The following is a 22,198-nucleotide window of genomic DNA, read 5'->3' on the forward strand; positions in this document are numbered from 1 at the left end:
GCGACGTCCGGGCCGCCGCGGTAACCACGGCAACGTCCCAACAGGCGGCGGCGGGCCTGGCGCTGAGGCAGCTTCGCCGCGCCTGGCTGGGCCCGGCGGCCCGGTTGGGGACGGGAGGGAGCGGCAGCGGTTCTCGCGGAGACCCGGCCGCCCGCCGTCTGCGTCGCCGGAGGGCCGCGAGGATCAGGCCCCGAGGGAAGGCGCTGCTCAGGCTTTGCCTTCCAGGCGCGGGGAACCCGAGGCCATGGTGACCGACTTCGACGAGAAGCACGACGAGCACTTGGTGCTGCTGCAGCAGAGAAACAGGTGGGCCGCCTGCCTGCCTGCCTGCGGGAGGGCCGGGCCTGGGCTGGGGCGTCCGCCCGCCGGCCGTCGCCAGGAACCGCCCGTCTTTTCGGTTCCAGGATCCTGAAGGCCCTGGAGAGGAAGGACCCGCTGCAGCTCCGGCTGAAGCAGCTAGAGCAGGGCTTCACTTTGTACGTGAACGGCGCCAACTCGGAGGCGAGCCGCGGCCGCAAAGTCAGCCCTCCGGCCCTTCTCGGGAACGGCGGCGCGCGAACCCCCAGAGCGAACCGTGAGTTCCACCCGGAGGCTCCACCGAAGGGGAGAAACTCAGATCAGCGTCGCCTCTGGGATTTTTCGAACATAAAACGCAGTTTTATACAGTAAATAACGAATTTGGCTCATAGCAACCAGTCTGAGAAAACGTTTTCTTCAGCTCAGAGAGCAGACGCCTTCAATTATTTATGGAAGGCCCGAAATAAGCCACGAACTGGTCAGTTTGGGTGAACTTTTCCTTCGCTTCCAGTAAATCCTTTTCCTCAAGAGTTTCTATTTTCAGTCATGAGGTTCCTGGTAGTGATAACCAGCTGTGTGAATTGTGAAAGTTGACATATTCTGTCAGGCTTTTTTCCTCTGTGACCGCTTTCACAGACAGCTCCCCTGCCTGGAAGAAGGCTTAGGAGGAGGAAGCAGCAGCAGAATAATTGCTGTCACTGAGCTACTAGACATATACTGTATAACGTAGTGCACCATATTGCGCCATACACTCCCAAAGGTCTATACTGAAGTTGAAAGGATTAGTAGCAATCCTGGCATCCCGAAAATGGTTTATTGACCAGTCTCTCTAATTGGGGCAGCATAGAAATCATGCTAATAAATAAGCTAAATCCCTCCGTTATGCAGGGTGTCTGGACTTTGACCCTTTCTCTCATTCTGTTTCCCATTTCCTTTCAGCTGTGAGTACCAAAGACCTGTTAAAACAAGGAGAGCAGCGAGAGAGGAGCACCCAAAGTGCACCTAGTAAAATCCAACGTCGGGAATGGCTTCAGGTATGAAAAAGAGGAGGCAGCACCAGAGCCCCCATCCTGGCATCTTTTTGGATTATAGCAGCATGCAACAAGTATAAATAAATGAAGTGATGTGTCAGGTGTGCAGCATTCTTCAATTTGTTAACAGGGCAATTGTAAGACCCTTAAGGTTAGAGGTCCAATCATAGACAAAGACTTAAGAGAGAAACACTGAGAACTAATATCTGTTGGAAGACGTAAAGGTGATCCCAAAACAAAAACAAGGACAGAGTTGTGGAGCCAGTCTGGATCAAGTCTGATTATAACGGTTCCTGAGTTTTGTGATGACTACAGTTCTAAAAGCAACATTTCTCGAGGCTGTAATAGTGTAATATTGTGTACTGTGTACTGATTTTTCTCAATCTTTCAGAAAGCTGTGCAGATCAGGACAGAAACTGGATCTAGACTCTGCATTGCTCCCCCTTGTGAGTATTCTGAGGATTTTGAATCTGAGGAAAGTTTAGATCTGCAGACAACTGACTGTGAAGAGAATGATACTTTCCAGGTAAATAGATCTGTTGGATCAAATCGGCTACTTATTAAAGGTGAATCACCAGCATGGGCAGTTGGGAGCACTCTTTCCTTCCCCTTAGAAAGTAACCTTGGGCAAAATAGCCTTGCTTCTCCTTGCTTTCAAAGCCATGCCAGAAAGAGAGAGCAGAAGGATATCAAGGGAATCTTGCAGATCAGATCAAAGGCATATTTTTTCAAGCTCTCCAGCCCAACAGTTGACATTCAGATTCTCATCTGGGTGGGTTTAACTAGCCATCATGGAGAACAACCTTTAGCAACCTCCTTGTCCTGTTCTAGTTGGCAGCCATTGTCACATCTTCTGTATCTTAGCTATGGTTTGGTAAGGGCATGAGAAGTTTTGGGGTTCTGATATTTCAAAATAAGAAAGCAACCTCTTTCCAACTGTGCTCATTACACAGATTTTGTATCATTTCTCCTTTTATTTTATTTTTTATACATGAGATTGCAACCAAACTATTTGATATCTGTGTGCTTTTTTCTCAGTTCATTTGGTAATAGGTGATAATTAAGTTTGAAGTAACTATGAATGCAAATTTCATTCATTTATATTTTAATTCAGAATTTACTTTAAATCAGATGTTTTCTTCAGAGCAGAAGAAATCCTGTTTAAAGAAGTTATGACAAAATTTTGAGTTGTCTACATCTGCTCTGATTGACAGTGGCCCTCCCAAGTTTTTCTTCAGTAATATCTGAAGATGTTGGAGCTGAAATCTGCCAAGCCATTATGCAACGTTTGAGATCCTTCTCTTTGTGCCAGGAACTCAGGCAAAGCTTGGAGTTTGCCAGGAGCCGAAACAAGGTGAAAGGGGACTGTTCCGAGGATTCTGACTCCATTGAGGAGGAGGTTCCCACTGAAGTTTCCGAGATGAAAGAACCCGCTGAACATCTGGGAAGGGCCGCTGAGCTGCTCCTCGCCAAGGCAGCAGCAGCTCTCCCCCCTCTGCCCGGCTCAGACTCTGCTTCGGCCGCTGAGCCTCTCGTGTTGGAGTTCAAGCCAACCTGCCCAGGTGGGTCCACTTGTAGCAGGGTGGAGAATGACTAACTTTGACCTCTTTGTGATGAAGGTTAGAAGTCACTTCTTTAAATATATTTTTTTCCTTTTCTCATTTGATCTTTTTTCTCCCTTGTTTATGCTTCCTTTTTTTGAGAGAGAGAGAGAGAGAGAGAGAGCTTAGTGTATATTGTCTTTTGCCATTGTTATTAAATCTTCACTAAAAAGTATTTTAAAAATTTCCTGGATAAATCCAGTACTGTGCTGATTGTTTTTTATCTTCAGAATCAAAGAGTGCATTGGCTGGCTTGGCTCTGAAGCAATCCTCAAAAGAAAGGGCCCTTTATCTGCCCAGTGAACAAGGGCAGAGGTGGTCTTGGAATCAGTTCTTGAGATGGTGGTTTCCTTTCCTTTTGCTCAGTTGCATTTAAAGACAGCCCCCAGTCTAAAATAGGGCCTAATAGGGCTGTGCTGGATGCCGACTGCCTTCAGAATAAGTTCCTGCTTTTGGCATCTGCTCTCCCTGCAGGCATTAAGAAGGAGCAAAGTCTCTCTGCAAAAAGGAAGGGCACTGCTGAAACCTACCTGCCCATCAAGCCCATGAGTCCGGCAGCTGCAGGTCGTCGGAGCCTGGAAGAACAGGAAGGAACCACCTCTAGTAAGAGAAGATTGTTTCTAAGTGGCCCCCTTAAGAGCTTGACAGGCAGACAGAAGCTGCAGTGGTGAAAGGCAGCAGACACGTGCCTGTCACTTCTCTCAACAAGCCCATGCTTGGAATAATTCTGGGTGTTGACATTCATATTGCTTTCCTGATGCTGGTCACCCTGGGAGACCTCCTTGGTTAGGCAGAACACCCTCCTGGAGACAAGGAGAGGATCGTGTCCAGTGTGATTCACTGGAAAGGGGGTGGCAGGTTTTCTTAGATGTCAATGCCAGGGCTTAGGGTGGCAGCTGCATTTAGGAACATTAGTTTGAGAATCTGCCTTTGGCCAGCTAAATGTGCCACTTTACGTAATTTTCTTTCTGTTAATCAGCATTTGACTTTTACTATTTCTTCTTTTCCTTTGCCTGTCACTCTCCTTATTTTTCTTGGTGCATAAACATAGTTCAGCATCAAAATCACTGAAATGTTTCTTATTCATTCTGTTTTTTCCCACCACCTTAAATACTCCTTTGGTAAAGCTGTTCCCACATTCAACCTCTCTACAATTGTTCACTACATTCTGTTGCTGCTCTTGAAATATTGCTGCCCAGCATCATCAGGTCTTGCTTATCCCATTCTGTGGGACTAACACAGGAGGCGTCGCATGGTCTTCAGTTGCCACACCTTTTCAATTGCCCCCCCCCCCAAGTGGCTGGAACCAGGTACCTACTCCTTCCCAGAAGACTCCATCTGCCTCTCTGACATCTGTTTGGGCTGCCACTAGGTTTTGCTCTTGTCAGTCTCTATGCTGTCTAGGAGCTTCCACTCCTATGACTCGAGAATCTTAGCATGGGAATATAGGAGGCCCAACTTTCTTCCCTCTGGCTTCTTTTTGCTTCTTTTGATTGCCAGGACCAATAAGCCGATCAGAAAGACCACTCTCAGCTGTTCGGAGAAACGTGTCCGAGAAGAAGGATCCAGCACACGCTGCCTCCGTGGTCCTCAAAGCTATGCAAGCAGAAAACGAGACGCTACAAAAGGAGCTGCTCTGTAGGCAGCTGGAGGCTTCTGCAGAGGTCAGTGGCACGGGGGGACCGGTCTCCCTCCAAGATAGCCACAGCAGACGGCTGAGCATAGACTTCCCTGCCCCATCTGGCCTCTGCCATGGAAGTGGACAATTCGGCCACTGCACAGAGGGATTTGACAGGATCAGGAGGCTCTTCCAAAATGTTGCTTCGGAATCATTTGCCTTGAAATGGGCCACGTGCACTGCCCAATGTTAAAGAAAGGTTTTCTTTTCCTTGGCTTCCCATAATTTTCCTTTTCTTTTTTCAGACGATGAAATAGAGGCTAGTTTTCTTAAGGATTCTCCTGTCTTCTTTTTGTAGTCTTGTTATTTAACGTTTGGACCAGTGGATACCAGATCAGTAAGGATTGAAATCAGATAAATCTGCCTGTGATGAGAGAATACCCATTCACTTACTTGCTTACTTATAACGGTTTTACTTCACTCACATTTTTTAGAAGCTTTTAGTGACAGGAAGGCAGTAGTTTAGTAACTTTCAAAGAAGAGAAGCCCCTCATGTTTGCCTGGAGATAAGGCTGAATTGTGAATCTTTTCCATACCCGACAAGGAAACTCCTGTGTGGACAAGCAACTGATTTTTGTGTGGCCATGGCAGAATCTTACTAAAAACTGACCTTGCTGATATTTGTAGAATCGCTGTCCATAATCATCTAGCTGCTGATTGTGGTCGGTGAAAGGAAAGACTGGTAGAATATTCTCTGCCAAGAGTCCTTGGTGAGGCATGTCGACTGCTTGAATAGGGCATGGGAGTTCCGCACGTAACCTGGCCTCCCAATTCAGAGCAGTCCCCAGCTCCATTGTCTGGAAACTGAAGCTCTCTCGTGAATCTCTCCTTATTTCTCTTCTGTACAGTCAGTGCTGGCTTCTGGTTCTGCAACAGTGGATGCAGTTGTCTCCACAGCTCTGGAACAGACTGGACCTCTGGAAAACAGGTGGCAGTTTTGAATCCTTTGAGTCCTTTCCCAGGTGCAGAATGATATATTTTTATCTCAGCGTGGAGATGTCTCTAATGGACTCCTTTGCTAGTCCTGCTCTCCACTGCCTCTGATTAGTAGGGCATCCGGAAGGCAAGTCTCTTCATCTGCAAAGGGTCCCTGCGGAGGCTGGAGTGGGAGATAGCAAAAGGTGATTCGGAAACTCAGCTTTAGAAAAATTTGAGACAATGTCAATATTGTCATGCTGAAGTGTAAACTTTGTGCTCTGAGCAATACAAGGAACAGCATCTCAGCTTTCTGGTGCGTGGAATGTCAACACGGAAGTTGACACTTGGTTTATAACATTCCATATTTTGCAAACTTGCACCAGAGGTGGGTTGCTGATTTTTTCACTACCGTTTCTGGGGCGCGCATGACGCTTCTCCACATGTGCAGAAGCGTCCGGGGGGGGGGGGGAGCCTCCCGCCACGGCTACTATCAGTTCGGCCCAACCAGCAGCAACCCACCTCTGACTTGCACCAGTATTCTTTGTCAAAAGAAAAGCTAATGGGGACATTTTCTCAAGTGGCTGATGGTCCCTGTGTGGCATTTAACAAGAAAAGCAGGGCTGGATTGTTCACAACTGTCAGCACTGCTATCTCATCCTCACCCTCCACCCTCCACCTCCTTGTCTTGAGAGTTTCTGAGCGTCTGAATGAGTTGAAATCAGTGGCCCTTCTGGGTCCGAAGAAGAAAGCCCTGACTTCGCTGCTTGTTTGCCTGTGATCTCTTCAATGTTTAGGCAACAGAAGAAACTTTTCAAAGCTCTGCAAATGACTGAGACTCCGTCCGTCTGCTGTGGCCCTCCAGCTTTGGGCTTTGGACAGCAACAGCTTCCTGTTCTGGTAGGAAGCAAGTCAAATTTTTGAACGGCAGTTTCCTCATCTTCATCCCAGTTGTGTTACTTAGCAACAATCAGAATGGGTTGGATGGCCCTGAAGAGAATGTGAACTCCAGACAGTTTTCTTCTGAAAAAAAGGGCATTCCAACCCATTGTGTAGACTATGAGAGCAGAAATCTGGGGTTGAAATACTTACGCTTCGTATCTGGTGTAAACGCCTGAAGGGGAAGGCTTGCTTGAGCCATGGGCCCATCCCTTACAGGAAGCCAGACGGGATCCATCTGGGCCCCTCCAGGTCTCTTTGGCACTGTCGTCAATGTCATGTTCAGGTCAGTTTGAGATCAGGGTCTTCAGTGATGGCCTGAATTTTTCTTTTCAGGACCACGTGGGATTGGAAAAGGAGATCCGGGATGCCATCTATATTACTATAGAGATCCTGTCCAACTGGGGAGACGTGTCCCGTGTGGGTCTCACAGAAGTGGAGTTCTTTGATTTGAATTTTGAGAGAATGTTTGTGTCACCTCACGATGTGGACATCCGACATGCGGATCCACCTGGAGAGCTGAGCTGCTTAGTTAACCGAAGCACAAATGTAAGCCTCCCATGGTTGATTTTTAAGGAACAGCAGACATAATTTTCCACACAGGTTTAATTATTTATTTTCTATGGCCGTCCATCTCAACCAAGTGAATCTGCCCCAGGGGTTGTTTATTTCTAAAACAGCTGCCGTCCAGGTTGAAGCTGTACAAAAGTGTTCCTGGGTTCTTGCAAAGCTTTCCACCCCTTGGTGGGAGGTCAGTTTCTGCTTATTCTGCTCAGGTAGTGGCTATGATGTGATGGGCATGGTTACTTTGGAACTAAAGCTTTGCTACCTGTTGCAAAGAACCAAACCTACTCCACTTACCTCAGTCAAGTTCCAGGGCCTGTGGATTGCACAGAGGCTGTGAGCTCAGCAGTCGGTTTTAATAACAAGCATAAGAACTGCAGTAAATAGAGACAGAAACAACATATCTTCCACTTAAAGAGTAGTAGTTGTATGATAAAAGGTATAATGAAATTTTGAATGGGCATGTTTTACTGTGGTGAGACTATGACCTTTTTTTTAGGCGAATGGATTCCTTCCCGGGAAAAAGGAGGTGATCGGAAACGCTAATCCTCACTGGTAGCCCCTTGGCATTCTTACTAGCACTAAAGCGGATTAGGCTGAGCAGGTCAGCCTTGGAACTGGCCTCCCACTTTCAAGCAGAGACAGAGCAAGCCAGAAGGAGCGCACAGCTTTTCCTCTCGCTGGCTTCTTTCAGGGGTCCCAGAGCCAGTGCTGTGCTTCGTTGCGGGGTGACAGGCCAACCATCAGCTTCCTTGTCTTGTAGGTCCCCCGAGAGCTTCTCCCCTGGTCATGCCTCTTCCAGCCTCCAGTGCAGCTGTACTTCGTTGTCCGAAACCCCAGCCTCTCCGGAGACTTTGGCCTCTCCAGGATCAGGATCTGGAACTACAACTCGACCGTTGGTAGTGTAAGTGACTGCTCTAGTCTCAGGGGTCAGAGCTTCGCTTTTTCATACTAACCTGTGTTCTAGAACAAGGGAAGAAGAAGGGAGGGGGGCAAAGCGGCCACGATTGAAATTATTCTATTTTTAAAACAAGGTTGAAATGTTACGTTGCTGCTGGAAATGTTTGGCCATGGAAAGTTTTTCTTTGAAGGTGCTGCCTCCTGAGGCCACTGAGCTCTTTTAGAAGGCTTCTTCCCCTTCCGTTTGGGAACTCCAGGTGGCCCAAGAGTGGCACTAGTGACACGCTGTGCTTATTCGTGGAGGGAACAAAATCCAAGTCCTGCTGCCCCGAGTCTAATGTCTTCTGCAGAGAGAGCTGCTTTGTTTGCTTTGGTTCCAGCTAGTCCACACATGGCAAAGAGGATTTAACGAGATGGATTAGAGAGAAGCAAATCCTGATCCTTTACGACTTGTCCTCAGCTGCGCACTTAGCAAGAGGTGTTGGTACCTCTTCTAATTCAGTCTGCTCCTCGTGGGATTGTCATGTGGTTTTCCAAGGTTTTCAAATGGCATTTGAATCAGAAGCCCCCCAGTTGGCTTCTTGAGCTCAGTCTTGCGTCTTTGGACTGACCTCTCCCGACGTGTTGAGAAGAGAGCCTAACTTCGGAGAGATCTCTTGGGCAGTGAGTGGGGGGGGGGGCTGTTCTCCAGAAGCTTAGGGAAGGTCAATGGAAGACTGAAAAGGGGAGGGAAGTCATCCCAGAATGAAATGCTTTGTAGGGAAAATCCAGCCACCTTGTCATCAAGCACAGTTTAGGGTGCCATTCTAAACTATGTTCAACCCAAAGTGGATTCCCCGATCTGCCTTATTAGGAGAAAAGGCTGGTCAGGTTGAGGCGAATCCTTACAGTGCAACCCCCAAAACAAACCACCTTGTTCCTGCTCAGAGTTATTTGTGCCAGCTGGGCCAGAGCCAAAAGTGGATGGGTTCACCCTTTCACTTTCTTCTGCCCTCCTCCTCCTTTTCTGAGCAAAGAACTTGGAGGAGCAGCTTTGGGTGGTGAGGACATGGGAAACAGGAAGGTTGTAAATGAGACTTAACCGTGTTGCCTAGTCTCCCAGGACCCATCCCAAACTCAAAGCCAGATGAAGGAAGACTTCTAGCCATTTCTCAACCCATTTCCTCTGCACGTTGTCTGTTTAATTCTTCAGATCTCAGCAGGGGCCTCTTCAGTTTTCTCCCAATTAGAAACACGTACATCAGAATCTGGAAGTTGGCTTTTGCTTGCCCATCAGAACATCTTTCTTTGTCTCACTAGGATCTGAACATTGGAGCAAGGAATATTATTGTATATGTTGATGGGTGTCTGATCTTTGCTGGGGAACTGCAGAAGGGCTGCTTGGCTCATGATGCTGATGGCAATGGCTGCACTTCCATTGATCTCCCAACCAACCTTCCTCCAAAGGGAAAGATAGACAAGAACTGGACTTCTGCAGACCCAAGAGAGGAGCTGGACAAGCTGCTGCTGTTCGATTGGAAGCCTTCCGTAAAAGAAAACTGCCTTGAGGAGAAAGAGAGAGCCTGTGATTCTGATCTCCAACCCAGCCCAAACATCAGCAGCCTCGTCTCACTGGAGGCTGCAAGGTGTGTCTTCCCTGGGGATGACGGTTCCCTCAGTGAGGAAACAGAGGAACATTCCCAGCCAGACAGTTTGAGCTCCCCTGGTATTCTGACCCCTCCCGAGACAAAGGGGGAGATGCAGGTTAGCTGTGGAAAGCAGAAACTGCCTCCTTTGGGATTACAAGTCCAGCTGCCTTCAGAGAGCATCCAGAGAGACTGTCTAAGAACACCTGATGGGGGTCTCCGTCTCTCTCCAGCTGAGGAACATCAACCCAGCAGCGAGGCCCCAGAGGAGAGTCAGGAGTCCATCCCTGACCTGGATTTCTTGAAACCACTTCTTTGTAAATACAGTGGTCCGGGTGAGCTGCTTCCCCCTGATCGAGATCTTGGAGAGAAGGAAGAATTCAGCCACCCCTTCTATAGAGAGGAAGCTGCCCTTGACCAAGGTAAGAGCTGATGCCCACTAGTCAAATTCTCTCTGATCTTCTAGGGATTGTCTGCTTACCCACATTTTGAGCAGAATCTGACCTTCCCGTGCTCTTCCTGAGCGTTACGGGCTGCTTGCTGCTCTTGTTTTATTTGCCTATTTTGTTTAGAAGATGCCTCCCCTTCATCATCTGACACTAATTTTTCCCTTTCAGAGGAGCCCTTCCCGGCCAAGGGCAGCACGAGGCCCTCGAGAGCCAAGTGGGGCACCTCGCAGGAGCACATGCTGCAGGAATCTTGGAATTCGTTATCGAAATTCAATCATTCACATCGTGGTCGAATCTCCAATATGGATTTCCAAGGTGACATTTTTGATGAGTTTCTCCATCAGCAGAAAATTAGCCGGCAAGAAGATCAGAAGTTCAGGATAAAGGACCAGACACGGGGGCTGCCGGTGCAGAAGAAGGCAGACAGCTGCATAGACCTGGAAGATGAGAGCGAATTTAAAATCCCCGTCTTACCGCACGGTCAGCACTTAAACATTGACATCAGGTCAACCTGGGGAGACAGACACTATGTTGGTCTGAATGGACTCGAGCTGTTTAGCTCAAAAGGTGAGCCCATCCAGATAGTAAAAATCACAGCCAGCCCACCTGATATCAACATCTTGCCTGCATATGGCAAAGACCCCAGGATTGTAACTAATCTCCTGGATGGAGTGAACAGGACACAGGATGACATGCACCTCTGGCTGGCTCCCTTCACTCCAGGAAAGTCTCACTGTGTTTACCTGGACTTTGCAAAGCCATGCGAGGTAGCCATGATTCGCATCTGGAATTACAACAAGTCTCGCATCCATTCCTTTCGGGGGGTGAAGGACCTCTCCATTCTCCTGGATGAACGCTGCATTTTCCAAGGAGAAATTGCCAAGGCTTCAGGGACACTAGCTGGAGGTAGGAGGCAGGCTGCCTCTGGTTTTAAACTTGGGTTTTCAAAGAGGGAGGGGCATTGGAGGGGTAGATCTTGGCCCTGGTCACCCAACTAGCTGGGCTTTCTCCTTTCCTCTGCTGATTGTACCAATGAGAAGTAGACTTTTCATTGAAGCCAATAGTAAGCTGGGGGAACAACTTTACTCATCCATTCTGGTTTAGTTTGACTGGTATTCCAGTGCTCAGCTTTTGTATCCAAGGTTGCCTGGTGGAAGAACCTGGGATGCTCTGTGGTTGCGCCCACTCATACAGGACGCAATCAGACAGGGCCAGGCAGAAGTCAAAATAAATGAAGTTGGTACAAGCTAGTAAAATCCCACCAAAGCGTATACTAGTCCTAGACACCCTACAGGGCCTCTGCAGAAGGCAAGTTCATTTAGGACTCTAACCGGGTGGAGGCATCCTGACTTTTTCCTTATAGCCGTTTGTTCTTTATTGCAGACATAGGCTTCTGACTTCCATTAGCTGGATCAAGGCAAAATCTTAATACAGATTTAAGATTTTTTTAAATTTTAATTTGTGGATATTCGTTCCTTCCTTGCATGAGTCTTTATATTTACTTCCAAGAAGGCAGAGGAGCAGGAGGAGTGGTTAATCTAGTGGATATTGTCACCATAAAGTTAACCATGTTTCAGGTCCAGAGCAATTTGGAGACACCATCCTGTTCACAACCGATGAAGACATTCTTGAGGCCATTTACTGTTACGATGAGTCCTGCGAGGAGGAAGTTGAAAGCAGGGGCAGCCTGGGCTACGAGGAGGAGCTGAAGAGGCCGACAACAGCTGATGGAGAAGGGGATGAGAGGCCCTTCACTCAGGCGGGTTCCAGGACAGAAGACAAGCCAGTGAGATTCCCAGCTGTGAAAGGGGGCTTTCTCTGGGAATTAAGATGGGGGCACAGCTGCAGTGATTTAAGAGGGCTTTGAAAATGTCCTATTCCGGGGCTTACTTGAAACACTTTTGTGCAATTCACTGCTTGAGATGTTTGCCTTTTATTCCAACTGCTTAAATTTTAAAGGACTCTGCAATATTTCTCAGAATGTTTCTACTGCAGTCAAAAGAAATTGATTTCTGTTCTGACTTGCCCCTTGATTATCCAAACTTTTTTAGAGTCAGGAGCAAATTGCAGGGTCAGATTCCCTCTCCGAGGTCGTGACAAGCAGAGAACCTGGAGTCTACTCTGGAAAATGTACGTCCCCTCTTCCCATCTTCATTGTCTTCTGAAGGAGGGTGCTTGCGTGGACGGGTTCTTCGCTCAATGTGATTTCTAGGTGCAGGGACTCTTTGGAAGAAAAGCTCAATGTTTTAACAGGAGGAGAATCATTGACTAATGGCTATAATAGCTATATATACTCTCACGTCAGAGGGAAGATGTTCCACCGCGTGGGTTCCGTCTCCTGGGTCGCCCCAAACATTATTCCTTAGCAGATGAGACTCAGAGTGGGTCACTTCTGCCAGACTTGATAGGGCTGGCGGAAGTCATTGGGAAGAGGCGGTCCCTCAAGTAACTCAGCCCTGTGCCACGGATGGCTTTAGAGGTCAGAAGCAGCACCTTGAATTGGAGTGGACAGCCAATGCAGCTTGTGGAGCAGAGGAATAACGTGTGCTTTATCAGAGAGAGGCTGGGCCAATTGTTAAGGTTTGGGCGGTGGGGGGAGGTCCTGTTGCGTGCCAAAAAGGGTAGAGCCTCAAATTTCATACCACCAAGGCCTAGCATGACATCAGCACCCAGCGCATCAGCTATTCTCTCTGAAACCTGTGACTTTTGGGGTGCCCTTTGAGTGACTCTCCTGTTTATTTAGCCCTTCTCTGAATGAATGCTACATGACTGAAAGTATATTTTCCTATTTTGAATGTGTTTGTTAATTGCTAACCATTCTGAGATTTTTAATCATAAAATATAGCACCCAAATATATGCCTCAGGTAGCTTAGCCCTGCTTTTCTCTGGTACTGGATTCCTCCCGATAATTATGGTTGGTTGCACAGTCAGCCAGATGTTTAGACTGGATTTGGCATTTTTCTCTATCCGGTTCCTTCCAAGGACCTGGAATAGGCAGATGTGGTTCAGTGGAGTTAAAGGTATTGTCACAGGATGTAAGCTGTTCCAAGTAGAGTTGCCTGTTGCAATTGACCAATTGTGATTTTATCAATGCCGATGGCATTCACATGGTGCTCCAGATGGTTTGGGATTGCACCCACTGTGCCTAAGACTATTGGTACTATCTTTGCTTTCTCATTCTTATAATTAATATTGTTTTAAATTTATTATAGTTGCCCACTCTCATAGACTCTGGCTGGCTTACAGTTAAAAATATAGAATTCCAATGCGACCATTTCTTTATAATTAGGATCCATTTCATTGGAGAGGACTGGAGTAACTGTCTAGTTCCCTTTTGTGCTACTGTTTTAACCCTTGCAGTAAGTTTAATGTCTACTCAGAAGCTGATCCTGTGCTACATCTGTCTCCTTTCAGGCCTGCTGCTGAATTTCACAGCTTCTTGGGGCGATTCCCATTACCTTGGACTGACAGGGCTTGAAGTGGTCGGAAAGGATGGCCAAGCACTCCCATTCTCTGTGGATCAACTCTCTGCTTCTCCTCAGGATCTCAATGATCTTGTGGAGTATGTGGACGATTCAAGGACCTTAGATAAGTGAGCATCGTTCATGAAACGGGAAGCGTATGAATAAGGCAGATATAGGCTGCTACTGATAGTATTTCAGGATAATGCTGTGCATGATGGGTCTCCATAAAATCTACAGCTCCAAGGAATCTTGATATTGAAAACTAGTGGAGTGCCTGACCATGGCACAGGAAGGGTGGTACATCCCCTCTGGGCAGGAAAGACAGTCCCAGCTCCCAGAGTTTGCAGTCAGCTGAAAAGTAATCACAACGGAGGAGAGGTTGAAATGCTATTAACTGCAAAGCAAGTGGCATGGCATATCTGTTTCTGCAATAAATGTGCTCGTATCCAAATTCCCCCCCCCCCAGTCGGTTCCTGTGCTTCCTCCTAGGTTGATTGATGGAAAAAACATCACTATGGAAGATAACCACATGTGGCTCATTCCCTTTTGCCCCGGAGAAGATCACCTGGTAACCATCCATTTCACCCAAGTAGAAAATATTGCAGGGCTTCGCATCTGGAATTACAACAAATCTCCTGAGGACACCTATCGAGGGGTAAGGCCCAATGCAGAACCTTCCAGGAAACCCCAGGCGGAGAAAGACAGGAGCCGGATCCACCGGCAGAAGGTTTTCTGTGCCATTCCGCCTCTTCCCTCTGCTCAACCTTTGGGTAGCATGCTGGGCGGTCAAGTGGTGGGCGAGGGAGTTCGCTTTTAATGCTCTTGATAGCAGGGGACTCCAGTTCCCCAGTGAGGGCCATTTCCCGTTTCCTGCTTTTCCCTAGGCTAAGATAGTCCACGTATGGTTGGACGGCTGCTGCATCTCCCCTCCAGGGGGCTTCCTTATTCGCAAAGGACCAGGCAACTGTCACTTTGACTTTGCTCAAGAGATCCTCTTCATCAACTACCTTGTGGGTCCCACAGTTGCTCTGGCACGTGAACGGTGAGTCTGGGCAATGGATTGTTCCACTGGATGACAACGGTCATTTCAAAATGGGTTTTGTGGCAAGTAATGATGGCATCTCACAGTGCTGTGACAGTCTCCATCCTCACTGGACAGGAGTGAAGTGAAGAAGAGGGAGCAAGGCAGCATGGAGTACGAAGCACCACTGATGCCGTGTGGATGTATCCTTCTCCGTGAAGCTGGCTTTGGCCGTGGCAGTTGTACCTCTGGGCTGGATGACGCTGGGGGCTGGGGGGTCCTCTACAGGCTGCCCTCCTAAAGGGGGTTCCCAGCTTCCCTGATTGCCCCTGATCTGTGCCCAGCTGCCCCTCCTTGCCAGACTCCTCACTGCAGACATCGGAGGCCTTTGTATTCCACAAGGCTGGCTTTTGTTCTTCAGCTTTTTGCCACCTGCTGCGGGTACCCAAGGAATGAAAGCCGGGTGGAAGAATTTTAACAAAGACGTATTTTCTCAATAACCTCCATCAGTCATCTTCCAGTTCCAGCTACTCACGAGTTGGGGTGATCCATATTACATTGGTTTAAACGGGCTGGAGCTGTATAATGAACACGGGGAGAAGATTCTTTTAAATGAGAACAGTATCCTTTCTGCCATGTAGACAGAACCATTTTGGGGGGTGCCTCCCTTCCTCTGTAACTCACAGCCAAGCCAGGGAAAGCTGGCCAGAGCAGGGGCCCTGCAGGAAGAGGGGACCATGATCTTCCTGCCTTCGCCAGCTGCTCCTGCCGTGAGGCTTTTATGGGGCAGGGGGAGTTTTTCCTCCTCTGCCCTCAAAGGCTTCTCTTCAGATTGAAGGAGAGCCAAGCAGGGACCCAGGCCTTGTGTGCTGCTGCAGATGCCCCAGAGGCTGTGGGACTTTGCATCGCAATGGGGCTGGGAGACTGTGCAGGCCAGGTGCTCTCCTTGATGGATGCCCTTTTTCAGACATTGCAGCTTTTCCAGACAGTGTCAATGTCCTGGAGGGAGTCAGCGGAGATATTCGAACACCAGACAAGCTCATTGACAATGTGAATCACAGCAATGATGGAAGGCACATGTGGCTTGCACCAATTCTGCCAGGGCTGGTATGCTTCCCTTTTGCATTGTCACGTGCGGTGCCTATCCGTCTGTCCGAAAGGCCAGGTGAACAGCTGTCCCAATCGCTGATGGATGAGCCTCTAATGGCCTTATTTGGGCACTTCCTCTGGCTTTTGTGGAAGAAGCATTCCAGGGCTTGGAAAAGTACTATATCCTCTAGGGATCTGGGGAGCAGGTGGTCTTTAAGGGAAAAAGAGATTGGTCGCACAGGCAGCCAATTGTTTAGACCGGAGTTGGCATTTTTGTCCACCTATTGAATCCTTCCCAAGAATTTGAGATTGGCAGATATTGTTTTGATAGTGTTAAAGGTGTCAGCTCAGGATGCCAGCTGTTCCACGTGCCTTTTGCAATTGATTTTGTCAGTGGTGCTCCAGATGTTCTGGAATTGGACCCAAGATACCCATTATTATTACTGATACTATCATTGCTTTCTTTTGTCACAGTTGTTAAAACTTCTATTTGTGGGTATTTATACTTTGTTTTTTTTCATCCCCCCCCCCCCAGTCTATACTTTCCAGGTATTGCAATGTTCACTATCCAAACGTTATTGTCTTGCTGCTATATGTATGTATGTATGTATTTCTTCTTCTTTGTGAAGAAGGAGTTTCCTCTCACCCCCACACTTGTTTACTTGTTAAAGGGCAAGAAGTCCAGTGATATCCTGGGCAGCCTCATTTTCCTTTTTCTTCCATTAACAGGGGAGGAGGAAAAACATAGATCCACATCCAGTTCACAGCCCAGCAACTTTAATCTGTTAATCAGATTTGGTTTCAAACATGTGCAAAACAGTTGTGTCCTCACTGAGACTATTTCTTCTCTGCTTCATTCCTGGTGGTAGGTGAATCGAGTTTACATTATCTTTGACTTGCCAACTACCATTTCCATGATCAAGCTATGGAACTATGCAAAAACTCCCCAGCGAGGAGTCAAGGAATTTGGAGTAAGTGCCTGTTTAGAAACTACCTCACCTTCAACCACTAATTCAGCATTCATTGGGGGGGAGGGGAGAAGAGGGCGACTTCGTTTCTGTGTGATGATGAGACCCTCGAACCTTTTCCTCCGTTTTGGGGACCCAGCTCCTTGTGGATGATTTGCTGGTGTACAATGGCATTCTCGATCTGGTGAGCCACCTGGTCCCTGGCATTCTTCCCACCTGTGAGCCAGTCATTCCCCACCACACCTTCCTCTTCACGGAGGACGAGAAGATCTGCCGGCAGGAGAGGAGCACCATGGCCAGGTGCGTAGGTACATTTGTAACTCTCTCTCTAGAGAACAGGCGATCGTTTTCAGCTTACTTTCAATCCGAGTAATAATAAACATCAGTAACATAAAGAGACCTTCTGCCTGACACATGTTTCATCTGACAATTACATAGAAGCAAACAATAGGTAAGTAATTTGACAAGCATGGTCTGATGTGAGCTTCTGTAAGAGAGGTTTCCATGGTAGAGAACACTTTGGTTCAGGAATGTTCCTGTGCCAAACCCATCCCATCTTTCAGCTCCATGTCCCTTTTCCTGATTTCCACTGGGGACCTAAGGACAGAGGTGTGGGTGCCCCCGGGGGGGACGACAAGAGAAGAGCCACAGCGTTACCCAGCCCCCATCAAATCAGCATAGTGGGGAGGGAGGGCAGGACCATTATTTGAGAAGGGAATAGTAGGGAAGTACGGTTTGCAGATAGTTCCACTCCGAAAGTGACCTTTCTTCTGACCTTTTTTCATCATTTTGGCTCAACAGCAACCAAATGGAGGACCAGGATGTGCGGCTGACGAATGAGAGCCAGCTTATCTCCTCCTCTTCCAGGAAGAAGCAAAAGGCAGCTGCTGATCCAGGTTGGTTCACCCTCATTGGCTTGGTTAGCAGGGATAATGAGGGGTGCCAGTCTGGTTGCCTTTCCTGCGATGACTGGAGGTTTCTTCAGACGGATAAAGACATCACAGCTGAGGGCACTCATCTCTTCTCTCCCCACCAGCTCTTCGTCCTAAAACCTGCATTCAGGACAAAGGACCATTGCGGAGAACAAGACAGTGAGGAAAGAACAGGGGGGGGGGCAGTCTTCTACTGCCCATTTCTTGCCCAAGAAGAGGGGGCAGCCTGGACCACTGGCACACAGTTCCCAAGCGGAATCATGAGGGGGAACTCTGGGGTGGGAGTGAACTGGCTGTTGGTGCCGCCGAGACCATCAGGAGCACTTCTGTCACCTGCAGATTGATTATAGCTCTCTTTGCGTCTTCTTCTCACAAGAGGCTTTGGCTGAACTCAAGCAGGCTGGGGGGTGTGCTGTGGAAAGAGGGTACGCAACAGCCCCAGAGGGTTCACGAGCTCGAGAGGAGGGCTTGTAACTGTAACTTCCACAGGAAGCCTTAGGGGTGCCTTTGCTGACTGGGGGGGGGGGGGGAAGGGGAGGGGGGAGAAAAGAAGGGCCCACACAGGTGCCATTAGGACAAAGGAACACACAGCCTCCCTCTGCCCCTTGTGCTTCACTGACATGCACCTCGTGTATTTTCTCTGCAGTTTCAGAGACAGGATCTCATCCACTGTAGAAATGATCAGCATCGAAGTCCGGGGGGGCGGGGGGGGGTTGCAGCCTTCAGTGGCCGAAGGGCTTCCTGTGCAATAGCTGCAGTGGCCGAAAGAGGCCGAGGGCTGGAGTGGTGGCCGAGTGTGACCAAGAGAAAGAGCAGCTGCAACTCCATGGCCAACCCTCACTGCCACGGGCTGCCCCGGTTCTAACGTGGAAGGAGTCACCTGAGGTTGGAGGCGTTTCCTGTAACCGAGCCAAAGGGCGGGAAGTGGGCGAGGTCCCCCTCAACAGCAAGTGCCTTATTTAAAAAGCTCCCAGTTGCAGCGCATCGACTGCTTGCAAGTACCAGACTCTCATGTTTGTGATGTTACTCTTTACTGTTTGTCGCACATTACACACAAACTCCGATTGCCTATAAACCACATTAACGTGCCCCCTTGGCTAGCACAAAGGATGCTGGGGGGACGGCCATATTTCTTTGAAAGAAGATGGAAGCCTGGCAGGCCAATAGCTACGGAAGCTGTGACCTTTGGGCTTGCCAGCACCGTCACTGGGACCCATTTTGATGGCTTGAGCACAAGGTCCAAAAGCTGCTTCTGCAAAGAATGAGGACCCGTGCCTTGCCCCTTCAGCTGAGTTGGGCCAGCCCTGCTCTCTCACCCTGGCAACCTTCACAAGCATTGCCTACATTCCCAGGGAGAAGTATGAGGGCACCACTCAATACGTCCCCCGCCCCCCCCCCCCCCAAAAGAGCTGCACTTGTTTTGAAGGACCACAGGTTTATTTTTGCTAGATACTTCTTAGTCGGACAACTCGTCTCCGCTTGCAACAGAGATGGTCTTGCACACAGTATGTGTTTCAGTTGACGTTTTCCATAGTAGGAGCAACTCTGGTTTTAGGTTAGGCTCAGAGAGAGGTTGCAGAAGATGAAGAGGTTAAACCTCGGCTTTTGTTGATGAGATCATTCTTGGTCCCTAAATGTTGCTGAAGTAGACTGAGAATTATGAGTGATTTTTTTCTAACGGGGCTTAAAGTGATTTTAATAGCCTACCAAGGGTTATTTTTCCCCATGTGTCCAACGGTAGCAGTACTAAAACGTCTCAGCTGAAACAAAGAATCATGGTTGAGGACAGGATTGGAAAGATCAGTTGCTTAGTGCTAAAAATAAATTCCTGGCTTTGAAACACTATTTACCCTTTTCATGATTTCTACTGCAGTCACCTGACGGTAAACATTGGGCTGTGTGTGGTTGCTCTCCGGATCCGGTGTCTGAACAAACAAGTGATCCTGCATATCCAATACAGAGAAGAGTTTAATAGAGAATTGATTACATTGCCTAAGTAACAAAGATTTCTACCGTTCTTCCCCATTCACCTTGCAGCATTTCACCTTTGCTGTCAGGTGCTACCCAGGCCTATTCTCAGCAGCTATTGGCAGCTGCCACGTCTGGCAATACTCTCCCTGCTTCCAGCAGTCAATCAGTTAACCTCTGGCACCTCTGGGCCATCCCAGCAAAGGAATGGCTTGAGAAGAGTCAAGGCCACGACAAGGAATGGGTCTTAAAAGCCAGCCCAGTTGCCCAGGAGCCTTCCCTCGGGAAGCCTGGTTGAAGGGAAGCCCAACTGCCCTGATGCATTCATGTGGCCTCGGGTACCCTGCAAACCAGCTGAAGATTAGTTAATACATTATATCATGTTTACCCCCCAAAAATGGCCCGAATCCACCACAGTCCAATTCGCTCTACGGAGGCACGTGGTTTGAGCACAGACACATTTCAAGCCAATGAAAGGGCTTCCATTGCTGATCTCTCTTGCCCTGCCCCTAACGCTTTAGCACATGAGGCAACAATGACAAAGGATCCATTCCTGTGCTGAGGACAGACAAGGGTGCTGCATAGCCCAGACCTCAAGACAGTGGCAGAGGAGGCACACCACTTCCTATTTCCCAGGACAAAATTGCCAGGGCCTACTGCTAAGATGAGAACAGTGCCAGAAAACCCCTAAACCAGACAGCAACCAGCCATCAGGCATATAAAATGTCCAGATTAGGATGATCTGGTGTACCTTTCTTCTGAGATCTAAGAGCAGATGCTCAAACCTCCCTGCTATGTGGATCAGCAGCACAGAAAAGGCAGCAGCAGCAGCAGCAGTGAAGAACAACATACATTTGGGCAGCCCTCAAATTCTCCAGTTCTCAGGAGCTTCTCTCAGAGGTCAGTATTCCCGTGGCCTCTTCCGGAGGTATTGTTTCTGTAAAATGGCAGCAGCGCCCCACTGGCACCATTGTGATCCCTGCACAATTCAGAACCAGCAGATGCTCCGCAGCAAATGCAAGTTGCGGAGAAAAAGGAGAAACTTATTCCTGCCGGGATTTACTAGGGAGCAAACCAGAAGTCCCAGATGACAGGCAAGGAGGAAGTCAAAAGCAAAGACTTTGACCAAGAGATTACAGTCGGCAGAAGAGGATGCCGACTTGATCCACTGCCAAACAGGCACTCACTTCCTTGATTTGACTGAATTTAGCTTCAGTCAGGGCCAAGAATTTTAATGAAACCCCCCTTTCAGCAAAGCAGGGCAGAGCTCCTTGGTAGCCCTCTTCCGCACAAGTGTCTCCCGTCCCTCTTCCACATCAGGCCCCAACATCTCCTTCAGCCGCTTTACAGCCCAAGCCGAGGAGTTTCCTCACAAAGAGGCACCGGGCCTTGGCTGCTCTTGCCATCCCACCTGCCCTTTCTACCCTTCAGGAATGTGTTGCCTGATAGTCCATCAGCGTATTCCTTCTATCAGCCTGCCATTCCCAACTATATTGTCAAGTTCCCTCCTCTCAGAATATTCCAACCCAAAATACAGGGCACTGCACAGTATTGGAGTCGTACTATTTACAACCTGTCTTCTTTCAGAATTTTGTTGCTGTTTTGCCATGTTTGAAATGCCCAACAGTTACCCCATTTTCCCAAGAGGCCTTTCTTTCCATCTAGTTATCTACGGATAGTGGCAACTAAAACAGTCCGTGGAAGCCTGTTTAACTTGTCTTCTGGAACTTTCTGGCAGGGAAAGGACCAGAATATCCCACTAACCTCGGTTGAAGGAGTTATTTGGTCACAGCAAGAAACCCTTTCTGGGATCCAAGGCGGCTTAGGCCAGCACGTTACACCCTGGTTTTTCCATGGATAAAAGCCACAAGGTAGCCTGCTGCATTCTTCAAGGGAAGGTGCACAATTCCGTGCAGAATTTACTTTTCAGCTTACTTTGCTGACATAAAATGGCTCTTTCCCTCTCCATGACCATCCGTGTCTGGAACTGAAGTAAGTGAAACAAAGGCTCAGAACTCTCTGCACTTCTGACCCAGGAAAGAGCTACTCTCAGCAATAATCTCGTGCTCTTATCTGAAAAGGTTGGATTTAACCCTGCAGATCCCTCTTGGCAGGAAACCCAAAGCAACCAACAATCAATCCACACTGATGAGACCAGAACCCAGGAAGAAATCAACGGACGGGGGCTGGCTTAGCACTGCTGGTTATTTTTCATCCTGAAGCAAAAAAAGTTCTTTCTAGCAGCCGCCTGCCGAGGCTTGGCATTAAGCATGATCCACTTAGCATAGGAAAAACAGCCACTCAAACAGAGACCAGGATTCAAAGGGTAATTTCAGATTATTCATTTATAGGGAATATAAATTGACACTGATTTTTCTGGAAGCTCGATTGAAGGGGAGGCAAGAAGATGCATCCGAATGAGTGCAGCCTACTCCTCCTACAACGTATCACGCACATTGTTGGTAATTCCCAATCCTGGCGTTTAGGACTGTAACCACAGTATTTGCTAGGCAGAAAAAAAGGCTGCCTTTGTAATTGCGCTTTCCTCCCTGAAAAGTGTGGAGGGCAGCCTACACTGCTGCGCCTTCAGCCCCTGCTGGGAAAAGGGCTTGCGCACTGGAGTGCTGTTTGGCACAGCCGTGACGGCAGATTCAAAGAAAGAACGAGGTACAGAAAAGCTCCTTGGGGTGTGTTCAATGATTGGCAGGAAAAAAGCCTACTCTAGTTTTAATGGAGTCACGGATCAACAAAAAGAG

The 22,198-nt window shown here is 48.3% G+C and overlaps 1 protein-coding gene and 1 long non-coding RNA gene across 2 annotated transcripts; one reads left to right on the top strand and one right to left on the bottom strand.

Annotated features, from left to right (window-relative positions):
- Window positions 1-33: 33 nt before the first annotated feature.
- Window positions 34-17,935, top strand: KATNIP (katanin interacting protein). The gene is made up of 25 exons (XM_087728863.1): window positions 34-306; window positions 405-574; window positions 1,237-1,331; window positions 1,720-1,854; window positions 2,641-2,890; window positions 3,404-3,532; window positions 4,430-4,593; window positions 5,456-5,535; window positions 6,320-6,422; window positions 6,798-7,010; window positions 7,789-7,929; window positions 9,225-9,972; window positions 10,168-10,905; window positions 11,577-11,785; window positions 12,051-12,129; window positions 13,415-13,592; window positions 13,954-14,119; window positions 14,349-14,506; window positions 14,624-14,688; window positions 14,996-15,106; window positions 15,453-15,592; window positions 16,444-16,545; window positions 16,682-16,842; window positions 17,344-17,438; window positions 17,579-17,935. Exons 1-25 carry the CDS (start codon window positions 245-247, stop codon window positions 17,635-17,637), a joined length of 4,551 nt encoding a protein of 1,516 aa, XP_087584989.1. The 5' UTR covers window positions 34-244; the 3' UTR covers window positions 17,638-17,935.
- Window positions 17,936-18,992: 1,057 nt separating this feature from the next.
- LOC148042640 (uncharacterized) lies at window positions 18,993-21,689 on the bottom strand. The gene is made up of 2 exons (XR_015698470.1): window positions 21,207-21,689; window positions 18,993-19,417 (listed from the first exon to the last, which is right to left on the bottom strand). It is a non-coding gene; the product is annotated as an uncharacterized LOC148042640 (long non-coding RNA).
- Between the last annotated feature and the right edge of the window lie 509 nt (window positions 21,690-22,198).

The sequence above is a fragment of the Thamnophis sirtalis genome, unplaced genomic scaffold (assembly GCF_051295495.1).
Source record: "Thamnophis sirtalis isolate CommonGarterSnake01/CBP01778 unplaced genomic scaffold, rThaSir2_p1.2 scaffold_14, whole genome shotgun sequence".
Taxonomy (NCBI): Eukaryota; Metazoa; Chordata; class Lepidosauria; order Squamata; family Natricidae; genus Thamnophis; species Thamnophis sirtalis.

What these genes read in the sequence shown, in the direction of transcription:
- KATNIP (XM_087728863.1), top strand. Translation starts at nt 245, where the DNA reads ATGGTGACCGACTTCGACGAGAAGCACGACGAGCACTTGGTGCTGCTG. An exon ending in GATTCAAGGACCTTAGATAA is followed by an intron (nt 13,593 to 13,953) that starts GTGAGCATCGTT and finishes GCTTCCTCCTAG; the next exon opens with GTTGATTGATGGAAAAAACA. An exon ending in GAGAGGAGCACCATGGCCAG is followed by an intron (nt 16,843 to 17,343) that starts GTGCGTAGGTAC and finishes TTGGCTCAACAG; the next exon opens with CAACCAAATGGAGGACCAGG.